Source organism: Epinephelus fuscoguttatus, linkage group LG4, assembly GCF_011397635.1.
Source record: "Epinephelus fuscoguttatus linkage group LG4, E.fuscoguttatus.final_Chr_v1".
Taxonomy (NCBI): Eukaryota; Metazoa; Chordata; class Actinopteri; order Perciformes; family Serranidae; genus Epinephelus; species Epinephelus fuscoguttatus.
In genome coordinates this window covers 41,527,338-41,545,860 of record NC_064755.1, presented here as the reverse complement: position 1 = coordinate 41,545,860, position 18,523 = coordinate 41,527,338, and the positions used below count along the sequence as shown (strand labels likewise).

The window sequence follows — 18,523 nt, the reverse complement described above, 5'->3', positions numbered from 1 at the left end:
AATGAAAGCAACGCAATTGTAATTTAGTAGAATATCTATCATCTGGTGAAGCCTTTTCAGTTGACAGGCACATCACATTTCAATCTTTTTATATAACCACACCACTGCTGCTATTCTGCATAATAACGCAGCATTCTTCACTTCTGCATTGAACACAAACAGCTAAGCACGTCCAACTCTTTGTATACACACCTAAATATTCACAGACAACAAAGGCCTCTTAATGTGACATTAACAGAGTCAAAAAAGAAGGAAATTTTAGCTCATAGATTTTGAAAATGATACTCAACTTTAAGAGAACGGTTCTATCGATGAGAAGGAATCAGACAAAAAAGCTTTTTTAGACCGTCTCACTGTAAACTGACATTTCTCTGAAGTTCAGTGGGTAGAACGTTTCTTTGACAATGAAGGTTTCCAGCAGCCATTCTGTGTTTAGTTTGACTAATAAGAGTTTGAGGAGTCTGTTTCGAGTCTCTCTGAGGCCTCTCATTGTACATGCTGTTCTGTAAACTGCACATTTTGTCCTCTACACTGATCTAATTACAGTAAATACATTTTAACCTTATTGTTAACTTTATATTGTTTTGTAAGACTGAAGTTACTCTGGATAAAAACTCTCCCCGCGGTGTGTTTTAGGTAGTTTCAGCCTTTAAACTGGAGGGGAGCCCTGAGTGGCTGAGAGTCTGGGGGAGAGGTAACTGCTGCCTGAGGCTAAGGATGTACAAGCAGAGGAATCCCAACTATCTGCCAGAGAAACAGACTCAGAGCATCCACTAGTGGAGGCCAAATGTGGTCTGTGTTCAGTGGGAAAATGTGGAGCTGGAAACTCTACAGGACACAAGGGAACAGCAACAATAAAACCCGTAAAAATACAAGCCTTCGGGCTACAAAGTCAATTTTTTAAAACATTTTTGAAGGACTGGGTTTTGCAAAATTGATTCCCAGAGCACCATGTGCTCTTAAATTGTGTCTACTGTGTCACCAGAGGAGGATAAAACATATGCTGAGGGCAAACCTTTCATTTCACCAGCTCATAATGTGGGGTTTTATAAATATTTGAGCATTTTTTATTTCATACTATATCTCTTTACGTGGATATCTCAAGATGTTTTACCAATCTATGGCTATAATAGATTTTTAAGGGTAGATCTTGTTGGATCATTTGAAACACAGCTTTATTTTACTGTTTTAAATGATAAGTTAAAGCACAGGGTAAAGTATTAAATCCATTTAAAAAAAACAGCTGATGGTAGAGTCATTCTGGTGGCTTGACCCTTTTCTTCAAACCTAGCAGAAGATTTAAACCCGTATAAACGGTTCATACTGAGCTCTGATCGCATGCAGTTTCACCGAGCCTGCTGCCACCCTGAGACCAGAACTTGACCGCAGAGGACAGGATCTGTGTTCTGTCAGAGGGTTACGGTTTTGATGTGGCCCACTTGCTCTCTCTGACACAGATCAGGATTAGGTTCCAACCCTTCAGGCACGTTGTCGGGAAGGCGCTCTTCAAATGAAGCTCTAAACCCAAATAGGACCTTTGGATGGTTACATGAGCTTGTTGAGGTGGGGAACATGATCCAATTCAAGAGTGGACGCCACTTAGACACATTTGAGAGAACGAAGAGAAGACCTCCGTACAAATAATTGGATGCCAACAGTCGTGGATGTTTACAAAGGATGATTCTCATTAAATAATTGGAGAGTTTTGCTGGTTTCAGAAAGACGACTCTCTCTGATCTGTAATAACCTCTGCACAACACTCAGCGATGGTTTTGAAGCACAAAACATTTTTCTGTTGGAGCAAACTGTGTATTTGTACAGACCGGTCACATTCAACCAAACAAATAAGTCTTTTTTTAACCCTCTGTATTCTGCAACAGAAACTGTGCATATGTTGGTATTGTTGCTTATTATGATGTTAATTCTCAGAGTATTTTAGAAAGCTTCATATCCCTAAAATCTATACATCCTAGGCTAAAAGGTTATGGAAGTCAATGAACCACAACAATTGATAAAAGTATTGAAATTATGTCAGAAATTTAAAAAAAAAAAAAAAAAAAATCGGGCGTTTTTTTTCATCAATTTTGAAAAAACACAATAAATATTGATCTGAAACATTCATAAATGTAGAAACATGATCGAAATATTTCTAAACACTCCAGAAGTTATTTATTTATTTTATTCTATTTTTTGGTTTTAGATCATTTTTTTTAGGGCTTTTGCCTTTATTATGCTGAAGAGTGACAGGAAAAGGGAGACAGACAACGAGGATGACACGCAGCAAAGGGCCGTGGGTTGGGGAAGAATCAGGGCCGCTGCCAAGGCCTCAGCCTGCATAGACCGCACACTCTACCTGGTGACCTCGAGGGCACCCCCCACTTTTCACCTTCATTTGGCCTCCTTGTTGCGTAACATAATGACGCCACCACACACAGACAACATGATGGCCCAAAAGAAAAAAGCTTAATTTTAGATCCATTTTAAAAAGGATCATGGTAACAACACCTCCATAGCCACACGTGGGAGCTCTATTTCCAGATGGTTAAAAGAAGGCGAGAGCATCACAGTTCAGATGCCATGAATCTCTTTCTCTCCTTACAGCTTTATCTACAGCGACTATACTTGGACTTCAACCTGAACCTTTCCTAAACTGATATAAATTTCACCCTCCTTTCTGAGGGAAACACTGTTCTTGGTTCACATTCCTTCATCCTCCTCCAGCCCGTACGAGCACAAGTCCGTATTTCATTTAGTGAAGACTTCCTCCGAACCACATGCTCTTAAAGTGGCCCTGATTAATCAGGCGCAGTGTTTTCTTCTTCCACGTCTCCTGGATCAGGGGCTGCCTACAGGGAGGGTAATTCCCAGCGCTCGCCTTTTGGTACTTTAATTTAGCTGGTGTTATCACTGGCTCAGGATGAAAGGGCCAGGGCATGAGAGTGGAAATACAGAGGGTTAATTCCACTGTTGGCATTGGAGGTTAGGTAAAGTTCAATGAAATATTAAGGTAATGTTTCAGTTAAGGCTTAAGACGGGAAAATGTCCACAGGTAACCCATGTTTTTGGGAATAACCCACCGAGCAAGAAAATGTATGAACATAAAAAATGTCCATATTTTTGAACCAACTGGTCAGTAGTATAAAATATTTTACGACACTCAGCCCTTCCCTGTTATGATGTTATGAAGTCATTTTCAAGGCTGAAACATTCGGGGCTGTTTGGAGGGGCAAGTGAAGTATAGTTTTTCATATTTTGGTGTTACTAAATGGGTGTGAGGAGCTCTGAGGAGCCAAACAACTTTATGAACATGTAACAGCTGACATCATAGCCCATGACAGACCAATACAAGCACGAAGAGTATGAGTGGTCGTTGCATATTTTTCACATAAACTCACTGCAACTGTCTCAACTCGGGTAAAATATTTAGGCACGTTAAGTGAATGAGCAAATTGACACTGAGAGGATAATTGATTTTTCCGTTGTATCAATATTTGGGGAATTACGAGCACTTAGTGCAGCGTACGTAAGCGCAGATGTCGGTGGCACGTCGCAGTAATCTAATAGCGGACGCGGATCACAGTGCTAATCCTGGGAAGTGGACAGGAAGGCCTGTGTTCTGCTGGAATGTTTAGACTACCCAAGCCAGTAGACCGAATCTGTGATAAAGAAACACTAGCTTTTCACTGGTATGTTCCTTTGAGCATCAACACGGCGAGTGATATTTCAGAGAAAAGGAAGCTGAAACTGAAACTTCTGTCCAAAGAATTTACAGAAAGAACGACGGAAATTTCTGATTACACGATCTTGATATGAAACTGTGTGGCAGGTACGGCAGAGGAGAAGGTGCTAAAGTTCGAGGTGAACAGGCGTCCAGAAATTTACAGGATACAGGGCACCTGCAAATCAAATTAAAGAGACAATTCACCCCAAAAACAAATGAACATATTTTTCCTCATACAGTGCTACTACTGAGCCATTCTCTCCAGAAGCTTTTTTGCCATCATGTGACACAGATGGAGGGTAGGAAGTGAGGTCTGGTAGAACGCTGTCAGGATAACATTACCAGCTAACTTTAGCTATCTTTAGCTACAGTTTTCTTCCTATTAAGTCAACTGTTCCCAGAGGTCAGGTGAAACACTGTCAGGCTAACGTCACTAGCTATGGTTAGCTAACTTCAGCTACTTTCCTCTCCTATCTACTCGTCCATCAGTGACAGGAAAAATATGTCTTTTCGATTTTGGGGTGAACTGTCTCTCTAATAGCACAGCCTGGTCTAAAAAGCAGATGCATCATCAGTTGAATTTAGATCCTAGAAAAGAGTAGCCCATGTGATTTGCTTTAACTCTTCCATCCAGCCATCACCTTACCTCCAGCCCGTCTCTTGCTGAAGAGGATTCCCCGTGAGGTGGACCTCTCGCAGGAACTGACATCCCTCCAGACTCTCACACACGTTCTGGATCTCTGAGAGAGAAAAGCAACTCTGCCTCGTCAGTGTCTATTTCTCAGTCTATTCCTCACTTTCACTCGTGTCTCATCTGGTTATGCAGAGCTACATCAACTTGATGAAAGAAACAGAGATGTGTTTCTGAGACTCGTGGACTAATGCGTCTTATTTCCATGGAGTCATATACTGCACTTGGACAGGCAGCATAAACACTGCAGCATAATAGAAAATAGAGTCATGAGTGTTTTTGACTGAAGGTGTGGTGCAGGTAAATTTAGAGCTATTGTATCGTCTTTTGTTAAGTGAAATTAATGTGTAGCTGAGTGGGAGTGAGACACTGGAAAGATGGAGTCAGCAGACAGAAGCTGAAACACCACCAGGTTTTAAACTGGTCCACATTACACACATAGCAGAGGTTGGTGAGCATTTATGGTGATTAAATAGACCAATTTGGAGTGAACGTCACAGTTACGTCACAGCGGTTGCGCGCACATCATGGTGCAGAAATACAGCGGCAACAGGACAGAAACAGTCACGATACGCAGAATAAAAATGTCTTGTTGTGGCGTTGGAAGTCAGAACAGGAATACAGAATAATATAACCTTTGTTTTTATAGAACACTATCACTGAGGACGCCGTTTGAAACTAAACAAAGACCTTTGCAGTTGCTATAATTTGATGTAAACAAACAACCTACATAATATTCACATATGTAATTCATAGAGCCCGACAGTTAGAGCATGAAATAATATTTGGGCCTTTATTTACATCCACCTGGTGGCAGCAGTATTTACATTGTTCTACAATACATTAAACAATGAAAAGAAGTTCATGAACAAAAATCATTTGATACAGTAAATCTCGATATTACACATCCTGGACATGACGGAAAAGTACAAAACTGTGTGCATCATGAGATTTGGATGGCTTGAGTTATTGTTTTGTACAGACGCTGGGTTTTAACACAAGGTAGACGAAGATTTTTGGCCGTTGTCACATTGGCCTTTTATTTGGATGTCTCTACAACAATTAATTAAGAACAATAAGACAAATCCATGGTTGAAAAACACAAGTTTTTACAGTTCCTTATAATGGCAGAATATCTGTCACCACAACATTAATTCAGTTCATATAAACTGAACACAAACTCCTCTACTGAGTGTCCAGCAGTGATTACAGCCTAAATACTGAGATTATAATTAACTGGAGACAATTTTTTTCTACTACATGTAGGTCTTGAACTCAGAGCTATAAAAATGGCTTATTGCAATCAGTTTAGAAATATAAACGTTGTAATGCTTTTTACGTTTTATCTGGCGCTCACACCGACACCACTACTGTCCCTTTCTGCCACCAGTTCAGCTCCGCCCACAAAATATGTCATCGCTGTTTACAAACACAAAAAGGGTCTATAGGATTTATATCATCTGTTTAATGAAGACAATCTGTTACCTGACATGCAGTTGAATCGAAGATCCAGATTTGTGAGGGACACAGAATCAGACATGGAGGGCAGCTGGGTAATTCTAGGACACACGGAGAGACAAATTAGAACCCATTTTTATGGACACACTTTATCTTAATTCAATATAAAAGTTGATGTTAAAAAAAGGATTACAGTTTGTGTAATTTTCTCATCTGTGTTTCTATCACATTCAGGTCTGATGCAAAGACAGACATGGAGTCAGACTGGAGGACTGAACCTGTTTTGGGCCACAGAGAGATGTAGCATGAGTGGAAGCCAGCACGCAGTGAGGCTCTGCAGGGAGGAGATGCTGTTGTCGTCAAGATGCAGCTCTCTGAGGAGAACCTGGTTGTTCAGATTCGGGGGCTGATGGGAAAACAGGGTGCAGCTGTCAGTGAACACTGGTCACACTGTGGGGTTAGACTAACTTTGTGCTGCTGCTGCTGGTTCAGCTACACCTAAATGACCTCGTCCATCACTGTCAGCTGTTTTAGTCCTGCTGTGTTGGCAGACATCAGTGTCGGCCACAAGTTAAGTTCCGCTGTGATCAAAGGGTGCATTCAGAAATACTGGAGCTATATATGTTATTATAATAATTACTTTTGTTTGTATGTACTTTTATTTTGCATGTACTCTCTCACCAAGCAGTTACCACTGAGTTACCAAAGAAAGACCAAGATAAGCTTCAGTAACTGGACATTCTCTCCAGCTGTCTCTTACAGTGTATTCTCATGGAAGATATTTTGACTAGTGTAACTGTGATGTAACTCATAACATCAGTTAGTTCCCTTTCATTGAGTTCTACAAGTGACAGGGCACTGGTATTGTGCATGCTGAGCAGCAGCAGTGACCCACCGTCTCAAGTGACTTCTGAACACTGAACAGTGACATCAGAAGCAGTTCTTTCAGTGATCAGCTGCAGCTGTTTGTTTGTACATTTGTTTGTTTGTTTGTACCTCCGTCAGGCTGTTGGCTCTCAGGTCCAGTGTGTGGAGCAGAGCGCTGTTTTCTAGCCCCTCCACACCTGCCAGGTGGTTGTGTGAGAGGTTCAGGTGCAGGAGAGTGTAAATGTCCCTCAGTCCTTTGGTGCTGATCAGCTGGTTGTGATCCACTGACAACCTCTGCAGTCTCCTCACAGACTCCAGACCAGCTGGAGACGAGACGGGAAAATGAGAAGGTATTTATTCAGAATGGAAAACAGCACAGGGTGAGTCTACATATGAGCAGGAAACAAAGCATGAGCAGGTCTAAAAAACGTAATCTAAAATGAGACGGTCCAAAAGTTCCCTCCTATGAGATTCAGTTTCACAGGTGAGTCACAACACAATATTACAGCAGCTGAATATATGATTCAATGCGTTTAACCTCTCGCCTGGCCAATATCTATTTATGACTTCAGCCTCAGCTCAAGATCACCTCAGTAAATAAATTACTCTTCAATGCATATTGTAGTAAAGTCAGTGAAGTCCAGGAGCTATGTGAGAAGAGAGCTGCTGCCCTCTTGTGGAGTATTTCACAAACATCTCAAACTGCCCCACACACACACACAGACAATAATCAAACTACAAACAGTTTGAGATCTCAGATGTGACACAATCTTGTTATAATGGCAACAATCTTATTCAATCATATTCCAAACGTCACAATTATATTTCACAAGGTTATAATTTTTCAATTCTCACCAATGCGAGTGATGGAGTTGTGTGCGAGGTCCAGAACATCCAAATTTTCAGCACCAGTTAAACCGTGGATGGACGTCAGCTTGTTGTGGCTGAGATGAAGAACCCGTAAACTGGTCATATTTTCACAGTCGACAAATGAGATGTCATTTTCCTGTGACAAAACAGAAGACTTTAGGACACAACAAAACATGCTTGTATTGATTTTTACTTTCAGAATAAAGAGATAATGATATTTAATTAACAATAATCCAACCATACAACAGCACAAAACAGCTGGAAGTAAAGATCATGGATTATTTAACTTCCCTTGAAAAACAAGAGACACTAAGAAAATAAAGTCATTATATATGGACTGAAAATCCACCTGTACGTCGATGTAGCAGAGTTGTGGTAACTGCTTGATGCCATCCAGAGATCTGAGGCCGCAGCGTCTGAGCGTGAGGGACCGAAGCTGAGAACACTGAGTGAGAGTGGATAAGCTACAGCCAGGTAAGTCCTCCAGGGTCACTGTGGTCACCTGGAACAGAGGTGAAGATGTTTCAAGGCTCAGAGGTTTGTCTGGATTTTGAGAGGTTAAGCTGGCATCTGTGACATGACAGAGATATGGCATTATCATATCAAGTATCATATTAGGACCAGTCAGAAATGGATTACTGCTTTTTCAGTGCAACCACTCTAAAGCTGGAGTACAGAACCGTTGTCTCCCTCCTGTGGCACTGAGGGTAAGTACATAAACACTGTAGACATGCAATATGATGTATGCCTGCAGGTGAGTTTGCAACATCTCCCCCGTCCCCAGGAGCGCTATCGTCAAGACTTTATTCTTTTTACTTTAACCTTTTGGGCCCTAGGCCTTTTTGGGATATTTTTACTGCCTTTACTTTTAAGCTCATATCACAGTTATTATAAATGCTACATTCACATGCTATATCTTGTTTTTTCAGGACAATCTGGGCTAACCAGATATACCATCATTCCATGTCCTTCTATGTGCCTGTATTTTATATTAATTTTTATATCAATGAAAAAAACAAATCTGTGTCACTAAATTCTTACATTTTTGCATGTATCTCACCATAGCAAGTTGGAAGTAGACATATTCTGCCATATATGAAGAGGGGAGACTCTCTGGAATCAGATATGTATATGGTGACTACAGCCCTGTCATGCATGCATAATTAGGCTGCAGTTGTCTGGGTACGCAAAGGTGAAGTGCGCTTGTCTTGTCATACAAAGTTTGATGGAGTGTCAACTGGACAATATGGAGATATTTGCATCTTGAAAGCCGGACTACAAATGTGGATAGACAGGGAGAAACACACGCAAGCCTAAGACGTGGTAAGATACGATATTCCTCACTATATGAAGTGACTGATAACAAGATCTGTATAATGGGTTGTAAAGAAATTCGTCAGGTTTTTATTTTGTAGACAATCAATCTGTATTTATAGCGTGATGGGATGACAGCACAATGATGTGTGTGGTATCACTGGAAAGCTCTGCTCCTGCGCTTTCATGTGATACGTGTGCATTCGTGAGTAATCCATCCAAGAGTAATGTGTGTGCAAAGCTGTATGAAAGCTTTGTTATACAATTTTAGTGTAACTTTATCTTCGCTGTGAAAACATTGGACTACTGACAAGTGCTTGGTCTTGTTGGTTCCGCTGTTTCACGTGATATGCGTGGCTTCTCGCTATGAGGGTCGTAGAGAAAATCAATAGAGAAGAACAGGTGTGAATTTGGACGCACTATGCATTGTTCGGGCCCACAGGGTTAAAGGTATACTATACAGGATTTCATAAAAAAAAAAAAAAAAACGTACACAAGGTAATTCCTCTGAATCATCACTTATGACCTGATAAAAGTCTTTGTCTGTATCTGCAGAAACTCTGCCCTCTGAGTCTCATCACTGATCAGATAAGTTAGCAAAACTGTAACCTAAAAAGTTGTTTATTAACTAAACTGTTTCCCTGACTACAAGATTAAACCTACAGGACACCTCGCCCCTTACTGTAACTTCAAACACAGTTGGTTTACAGTTGTCATTTATTCCACATGTCGTTTTTTTTATTTAAAGTTATTTAATTTTCTAACATATCTCATGATGTGCCTGCTATCTGATAGCTCTGGTGGGTGAATGTCTACTAAGCCACCTAAACAGGATTTCAGAGTTTTAAAGTAGAGATTACAGTTCATGTGTCAGTGCTGTTTCAGAGAATTTTCCACAGTGACTGCTCACCGTATGTGCTTATGTCCCGCCCACACACACACCATCATTGACTGATGAATTGGCGCTGGTTATTTATATAATTGTGGCGTACTAATTATGAATACAGTCCATCTGATGCTTGTTTTGTTTAAGAAGCTACAAATTATATCCAGCCACAAAATGGCAGCTTTTTACAATGTTGCAGAATGGAGTGTTAATAGTAGTTGTGTGTGTCAACTCGTCTTGTCGTGAGTCTTTTGTCTGACCTGGCCTTTATGTCTGAGGGATTCGACCTAAAGCTCCAGCACTCTCATGGTTAAACGTGTTCAAACAGCTTCATCCTTTATAAACAGTTCTGTAAATGTGTCTGTGTCATGGTGGAGTATTTGTGGTAATCTTACCTCCTGCAGGGATTTCCAGCCTGTGGCCCGCAGCAGAGAGTGTGGACACAGAGGAGGCAGACTGCTGGCCTCAGCAGCTCCTCTCAGCCCTCTCCGACCCCGGACAGAACCTTTCTGCTTCCTCCTGTTCCGGAGGGACAGTTTGGACCAGGGGACACAGTCTCTCATCCATGACAGCCTCTTCCTCTCTGTGTGCTCTGGGAGACACACAGGTGAAAACACAGACACAGTGGAGTCCACAGTTTGATCTGTGGAGGTCTGACTGATGTTCTCCTCTGGGTCATGTTGTGGTGGTCTGGTTTCAGTACTGGTGGGACTGGTTGTGGACTCAGTGTGTAAAGGACCAGAGCTGGAGGAGGTCCAGGTGGTGCCGTCTCCTCGCTGTGAGGCCAAAGTGTTTTCTGTTTTATCTTTATTCTTTTTCTCATTTTCATCTATCAGGCTGTTTTCTTCATCCTCCACCTTCACCTCCCTTTCCTGCACCATTCTCTCTTTGCTCTTCTCTTTGAGTCTTCCTCCTTCCTCTGTCTTTTTGTTCACCTCTTTCTTGTTTTTGTCCACCTCCTCCTCCTCCTCCTCCTTCATCTCCTTCTCTATTCTCACATTTTCCTCTTCCTTCTTTTTTCTCTCTTCCTCCTCTTTCTTCTTCAGGCTAATTTCTTCCTCCAGTTTTCTCTTATCTCTCTCCATCTTCTTCCTTGACTCCTTCAACTTTTTTCTTTCCTCCTCCTCTTTCCTCTCTCTCCTCTCTGCCTCTTCTTTCTTTTTTCTCTCTTCTTCCTCCATCATTCTGATTTCATCCTCCAGCTGCTTTTTTTCCAGTATTATCTTGTGTCTTTCCTCCTCCATTCTCCTCCTTTCCTCCTCCTCATTTTTACATTTCATCTCTTCTATCTTTCTCTCTTCCTCTTTCTTCCTCCTCACCTCTTCCTCCATTTTTTTCCTCTCTGCCTCCATCCTTTTTGTCTCCTCTTCCCTTTTCCTGTCCTCTTCACCCTTCATCCTCTTCTGCTCCCCTTCCCTCATCTTCTGCATTTCCTCCATCTCCATTTTCCTCTTTTTCTCCTCCTCATTTTTACGCTTCACCTCTTCTATTTTTCTTTCTTCCTCCATTCTTTTCCTCTCTGCCTCCATCTTTTTTGTCTCCTCTTCCCTTATCCTTTTGTCCTCTTCATCCTTCATCCTCTTCTGCTCCTCTTCTTTCATCCTCTTTTCCTCCCTCTCCATTCTCCTCTTCTCTTCTTCCTCTTTTTTAAGTTTCATCTCTTCTATCTTTCTCTCTTCCTCTTTCTTCCTCATCTCTTCCTCCATTCTTTTCCTCACTGCCTCCATCTTAAGTTTCTCCTCTTCCCTCTTCCTCTGTTCCTCCCTCTCCATTCTCCTCTTCTGTTCTTCCTCTTTTTTAAGTTTCATCTCCTCTATTTTTCTTTCTTTATCCATTCTTTTCCTCTCTGCCTCCATCTTAATTTTCTCCTCTTCCCTTCTCCTTTTGTCCTCTTCATCCTTTATTCTCTTCTGCTCCTCCTCTCTTATCTTCCTCTCTTCCTCCACTCGTCTCTGTAAGTTACTGATCAGTTCCTAATTAGGGAAGACAGACAGGAGAGTCAGAACAAAGCAGGTTGTCTCATCTCATTAGAAACATTTCATTATGAGAACATAAACCAATAAACACATAAACAGCCCAAAGCCTCGACACCTGCAGAGGAAGACGGAGCTACGACCTCTCAGAGTAGATTCTAATAATCTGATGTTTGAGGTCAGTGAACTTCTGATTCATGTTTTTTCCACATTCTCTCACTGTTTCTGAATAATGATGAATTAAGATTAATAACTTCACATGGAAGTCCCAGCACTGAATTAACTCATTAACCAGGGAGGATGCTGACACCCCGCTGTGTCTGTGCAGGTTGAACATCTGGTGACAAGTGACAACATGAGGATTGAGCCATACCTGCTGAAACAGAAGCTCTTGTTCCAGTTTCTCCTGAGCTCTCTTCCCCATCAGCTCCAGTTCCTTCTGGTGGAGCTGGATAAAGAAATAAACATGATAATGGTATATATATTATGATATTTTACATTTTTTAAAATCTGGATTTTCTCTCTGATATCTTTCCTCACACAGTGTACAGGCCTCACTGTCTATCAACTATCTATCTTGTTGTCTTTACTTGAATTCTTCAAAGTGTAGGAGGCATTTTCCTTCTTAAGAGCACCTGAGTGATGCAGCAGTTTTCTCTGGTTGTCTGTTTCCTTTATTATTTCATATATTATTCTTGATAGATAGATTCTTCTTCTTCTGGGAGGAACAGTAATTCATATTGAGTTTTTTATATGTGTAATACACAAGAAAATAGCAAACAAAATCTTGAATCTTGAATATGTTATTACACAAATGTGAAGTACTGGATTCTATTTTTCCTTTTTTCAGGAAGATGTATATGATATAAATCCCAACACAGAGGGGGATTACAAAGTTGCTCATCTGAAATATTTTCCAAAATCTACATCTGCTATATTTAAGCAATATCACACGAGACGGAGTGATGTTGTACTGTATATCTTCACAGCTGTGATTCGGTCGTAGGCACTCGGCCTATGGCCTCATGCCGAAGACAGTTACAGCCGTGACGATATACAGTACAACGTCACAACCCCGAGTGTGATATTACTTTCATACAACAGTTCAACAACAGCTTAAACAGCAATGCTGAGTCAGGAAATGTTAACAAAAGGTGATGAAATAAATTATTTAAGTATGTCATGTTAATTAACGGTTGTATTTATATTTATAACACCTGTGAGCGGAGTGATTTTATTGTTACAAGTCCCAGTGATGTTATACTCTATATCAGCACTCACAGAGAGAATGCCTCTCATCCAATCAAATTACTCGGTCGGAACTAACTGTTGTATAATAAGAATTCTTATGAGAAGAAGTCCTGAGTAAGACTCACCCTCTCTGCCTCCATTATCTTCTGCAGCTCCTCCTGGAAGTCTCTTTCTCTTTGTCTCCTCCGCTCCTCTTTTTTCATCTCCTCACAGTGTCGTTTATTTCGCTCTGCCTCGTATTGCAGCGTCAACTGCTTCTCTATGTCCACATATTCATCTGTGACAAGGACAAAAATGTAAGGCATCATTAACAGTTACGCAAGCAATGAGGAAAACGTTGCAGTGGTTCCATTATAGGTTTAACTTGAGCTTGTCATCCCCCCCTCATTGTCTTCCCTTTTACCATTTTTCATTGCAGATTACAGTGTGCAGTGAAAACAAAAATAACCCTCAAAATAATGTCTGTAGAAACATATATAGCTATTATCATAAATGAATGATGCGGCAACACTTGGACAGGTCAGCAGGAATATACTGTATGTCATGCTTCAAATATTGTCAGAACTATACAGGTGGTTTAACACCTGGTCTTTAAAATGTTGAATATATAATTTTAATTAGAGTATTTCCATCAGATCAAACACTACGTACTTATGACAAACACATCGTCAAAAAGATTCAACCACTGACAGGATTTAAGGAAATTATAGATCAAGTCATGCCTTTAGAAAATGTAACCTTATCCTCTGTCCAAAAGGTTTAATTATGTACAACTTTATCACTGAATCTCCCTACGGTCACAACTGAGAACAAAAATGAGTCAACAGTGACCTCTTGTGGTCAACTGTTCTACCACTATCAGTTTCAGAATATCATCAGAGCTTCAGCAAGGCCTCAACAGTGCAAACAAAAAGGAACAGAGAGGAAAGAGATGTAATGTAGCATCAACATCCATCACACCTGTGCCATTAACTACAGTGTGTAACATCTGAACTTTGAATTACCATCGTGCTGTCACTCAAACTGTACTTTTGATCCTGTGAGGTTTACACTGCACTGCGTCAAGCGTTTTCACCTCATACTTCTAAATATGTACCTTCGTTGTTGGGACACACTGAAACAACATCGGTGAAAAGTGCTTCTGTCTCTATGGGTGAAGGAAGAACGAAAGGATCAGTGGAGGTGTTGTTCTCCTCGTTCTCCTCATCACAAATGCCCTGCATCAGGAAAATAAAAATGTAGATCAGTTTGTCACAACGTGTATATTCTGGATGTGTCATACAGAGAGAAGACTGACACTGGACTGTACAGAGAGACATTTACCTGCTCTTTAAGTTTCATCATGTCCTCATCAAGTTCAGATGGAAAGTTCATCATGTCCTCAGTGTGATGTGATGGAGGGGAGGCTGAGAGGAAATTCAAAGAAAACACATCCATCATCACAAGAAACACGCTCAGCCACGGGATCACCTGTCGGTCGTTTCATTGTACATACTGATACAGCACAGCTAATTGACAGATTCATGAATGATGATTAGATGAGTCATTTAGTGTCTATTTTCCAAACACAAGAGCTGACTTCGTACCCTGGTTCACCACAGAGAAGGAACGCCTCTAAAAGTATAAAGTCACATTATGTGCTGCTGTTTACCTTCAAGATCCTCGAGGATGAGCTTCTCACAAACTGCTGCTCTGCTTTTAGAGGCTTCAAAGTAGCAGAGCAGAGATGGGGGGATATCATCTGAGTCCTGCTGTCAGAGAGTTGGTTTGTGTTAGTTTGATACGTTTAAAAGTGAAGCTGAGGTTCTGTCTGCTGTTGTATCTGCATAAACATCCAAATGTGTGTATTTAATAAGCTTGTAGAGACAAAGTGAAGCAAAGACTGGCTGGTTACATGAGAAGAAGAAGTCATAAAATCATAAAATCGTGCCGTGACTTGGCCAACAGACATGACAGACATGCGGACACCGTACGTTGCTGCGTCGGGCTAGAATCGGGCTGATATTGTGAAGTGTGTACCAGGCATAGTAAGACCTGTGGTAGGTCAGCTGATGTGCAGAAAATACTCCCAAACTGTCCGTTTACTCCTCGTTGGTGTGTTTTAATATTTGGCTTCCAAATTAATTTCCTTGATGTTTTGCATTTATCACTTTTTCTTGAGAACTGGAACAAAACCTCACTTTTTGGGGTGTTTGATTTTTACTTTTCAGTTGGGCTGGAAAACATATTTCATTTAGTTCTATAGTTTATGTAAACATATCATTTCATTAGAGTGCTACTGACCTTTTCACAAAACAAAAAAGAAATCATGATGGAGATGGGTTTGTCTTTATGACAGCATATATAACAGTTGGCCCCACCTTTAAATTAAATGTGAGTTCTTCTTTGAACATGGGAGTATTTCTGAGGTGGCAATCAGAATATAAGAATCTGCTCTCTGGCCAACATGCTATGGGCACCCTAGTTCTATGGGCCCCAATGCAACCGCACTGCCTGCACTGTCTATGTTTAAGCCCCTGGTCCCATTTCTCTAGAGTGAATGGCAGCCCTGCAGGACAGTAGGGTTGGGTACCGAAACTCGGTACTTTTTGTACTTGGTTCTGATTCACGTCGGTACTACCAAGTACCGATTCACTTAAAATGAATCGTGCCAAATTTAGGTACCTGAGGTGGAGGCGGAGCGAGAGCGCATGACTCGCACCTCAGACACAGCAACAATGGTGAGCCGAAAGCGGTCCAAAGTCTGGCTGCACTTCACGCCAGTCGACGGAGACAGTGCTCGCTGCAATATTTGCAACGCAACGTGCAAGGCAGGCGGGGGGAACACTTCCAATTTAAGGAATTGTATTTATTTCTATTTAAATCTTTTTATTGAATTTTCAAAATAAATGCATGTGCAGACAAAAGTTAACATGCAGCACTGTTTCTAAATGTTCTCAATAAAATGTTGAAACTGAGAAGTTTAGACTTTAAAAAGTACCAAAATAAGGTACCATTTGGTACCGGTACCGAATTCCAGATACCGGTACCGTATCGGTTCAATCATGAACGGTACCCAACCCTACAGGACAGTGCTGTGTAAAGAAGTCAGCTTTCAACTTTCACCTTTGACTAATTGCCGCCCAGCCAGGTGAAACCAAACACACAAATACTTAAACATAAAACATGATGAAATATATAAAACACACAGCAGAAATATGTTAAACATGTGCTCAACCCCACCTGTCAAACTGACATAACTTCCTCACTAAGAGAAAAAGCAATGGAATTTTTTTCTTTGCATTTTTTTCCCTTGGGTCTATAAAACAATAATCAGTGTTCATGTTAACAGACTCCATGAGTTATCAAATACAGGCCTCTACCAAACGTTGATATAACCTCTCACGGTAACGGTGTATGATGTATTCTAGATATTTACCATGACAGTAGCCTACTTTGAAAACATTTGAAAAACAGTGAAAAAATAAAATTCATATAGATTTTTTTCATCATGTCTGTAATGGAATAACATTAAATTTAAGGTATTAACAACAGTAACTATTCATCCTTATTTTGTTTTACAAAAACAGTGAATTCAACAGTTTGGTTGGCTTTAGACAAAAAAAGTTTTGTTTTATTTCTTCGTCCATTTTAGTCACATTTGCTTGTCTTAACTTCCTTTACCTTAAAAGGCCAAATCAACACTTTAGTGGAGCCTCATTAGATTTTACCTTGTGTATTAAGTTACATAAACCCATTCAGTGAGACCTCTGGTTCTGAAACATGTCGAATACACATGCCTACCTCTGAAACCCACCACACACAGAGCCCCCACAGAGCCCACATGTCTGCTGTCACTGTTTATGTTTCTAACTTCCTGTAGAGACAGACTGTTCAGAGACACAGCGACACCTAGAGGATTATATTAACATTACAATCCCAAACAAGTTCAGTCAGGTTAAATTAACTTCAACACATTTTTCATTACCATAAAGTGACTCAAAATGTCTTCTACCAAGCTGTTAAACAGCACGATAAAGGGTTAACTGCTAGGCTACTTAAGCTAGCTACTAGGCGACTATCCACAGTTAGCTTGCTGTCAAAGAGTTAATTTAATTTTATATTACAGTGTCGTCACCTCAAAATGAGATTGACGTTACTCACCGTCTCTTCATGGAAAGAAAAACTCTCCTGCTCTTCACTTCCATCAGCATCAGAGAGGATCTTTTCATTTAGCTCCCGCATCATCGTGTCAAACATCTCATTAGCGTCCATTTTAAAACGTCAGCGACTCGTTTGCGTTTAACGTTTACTTTTAATTACGCCCTTTTGACGTCACAAAGTTATTTTAACTTTATAATATTACCGCTGATACTCATACTCGCTGTTTATCTGGATAATATGCGGTTCATTTCAGTATTTGGTGGCATGTAGAACAAGTCCTGTTCGCGTCTAGGAGAGACTTCCGTCTCCATGGAAACGACGCTGTGAGCTACGAAACCTCGCGAGGGTCAAACCGTACAAAAGCCAAAGGGGAAATGTCCGTTTCAATTCAATTCAATTCAACAGAACTTTATTTATCCTGAAGGAAAATCTTGTATCTGAGAATACTTCACATTACAGTAACAACAACTGACATTCACTAGCAGAACAACCAGTGGGTTCCCTGGTATTCACTGGTCCCAGTATTAAAACAATAGATTATTAATATCTGCCAATATATACACACATCCTCATCTCTGACACCTCCACTCCCAGGACAGAACCAGCTTTCCTGATGAGCTTATTGAGTCTGTTAGCATTTCGTCACAATAAATGTCTTTACAACTCATATTTAGCAAAATGGTTATTTCTTTCAGTTACATTTATTTATATTTATCACTTTTATTTACATGTATTTTTTAAATTCATTCTTGCATCTGTATTTTTTTAATCTGTCTCTTATATTGATAACTGACATTAACTCATTTTGATTTAAGAGCACTTTATATATCCCAGAGGAAATTGTTGTGCCACAGAATGCTTCAAGTACAATAACATAAACTGCAGTAAAAACAGTTAACGTTTGGGTTATTTTTGGTAATTCAATGTATTTTGGTGTCTTTTTGTTGTGTTGTAATCATTTTTTGTGTATTCTTGTGTTTATTTTGTGTCTCCTTGAGGTAAATTAGTGTCTTTTTTTAGTCATTTTGTGTCACTTTGTAGATTTTCATTTTGTCTCCTTGTGGTTGTTTTGTATCTTTTTGTAGTTGTTTGGGTTTATTGAGGTAATTTTATGTATTTTTGGGGTCTTTTGTTAGTTTGTGTATCATTGTGATTGTTTTTTGCCTCCTTGAGATACTTTTCTGTCTCTTTTATTTATTTAGACGTTTATTGATCAGGGACAAATGCATTAAACATTATTTCATATAAAATACAAAACAGATGTCATGCATACAAGTTTCTAGCTGAAGCTAATTTGCAACCCCTGTCCCTGTTAGTCTTGTTTTGCCTCCTTGTGGTTGTTTTGTGTC

The 18,523-nt window shown here is 40.2% G+C and overlaps 1 protein-coding gene across 1 annotated transcript in view; it reads right to left on the bottom strand.

Moving 5' to 3' along the window:
- Positions 1-17,472, bottom strand: part of lrriq1 (leucine-rich repeats and IQ motif containing 1) — a 52,809-nt gene extending 35,337 nt beyond the window's left edge. The window contains exons 1-13 of the mRNA XM_049575241.1: positions 17,175-17,472; positions 14,683-14,782; positions 14,355-14,437; positions 14,128-14,248; positions 13,157-13,308; positions 12,154-12,228; positions 10,203-11,780; positions 7,957-8,109; positions 7,593-7,743; positions 6,867-7,060; positions 6,149-6,276; positions 5,898-5,971; positions 4,368-4,461 (exon numbers count right to left, since the gene is read on the bottom strand). Coding sequence (XP_049431198.1) covers positions 4,368-4,461; positions 5,898-5,971; positions 6,149-6,276; positions 6,867-7,060; positions 7,593-7,743; positions 7,957-8,109; positions 10,203-11,780; positions 12,154-12,228; positions 13,157-13,308; positions 14,128-14,248; positions 14,355-14,437; positions 14,683-14,782; positions 17,175-17,285 — 3,014 coding nt within the window. The 5' untranslated portion in view covers positions 17,286-17,472. The remainder of the gene's footprint in view (positions 1-4,367; positions 4,462-5,897; positions 5,972-6,148; positions 6,277-6,866; positions 7,061-7,592; positions 7,744-7,956; positions 8,110-10,202; positions 11,781-12,153; positions 12,229-13,156; positions 13,309-14,127; positions 14,249-14,354; positions 14,438-14,682; positions 14,783-17,174) is intronic.
- Between the last annotated feature and the right edge of the window lie 1,051 nt (positions 17,473-18,523).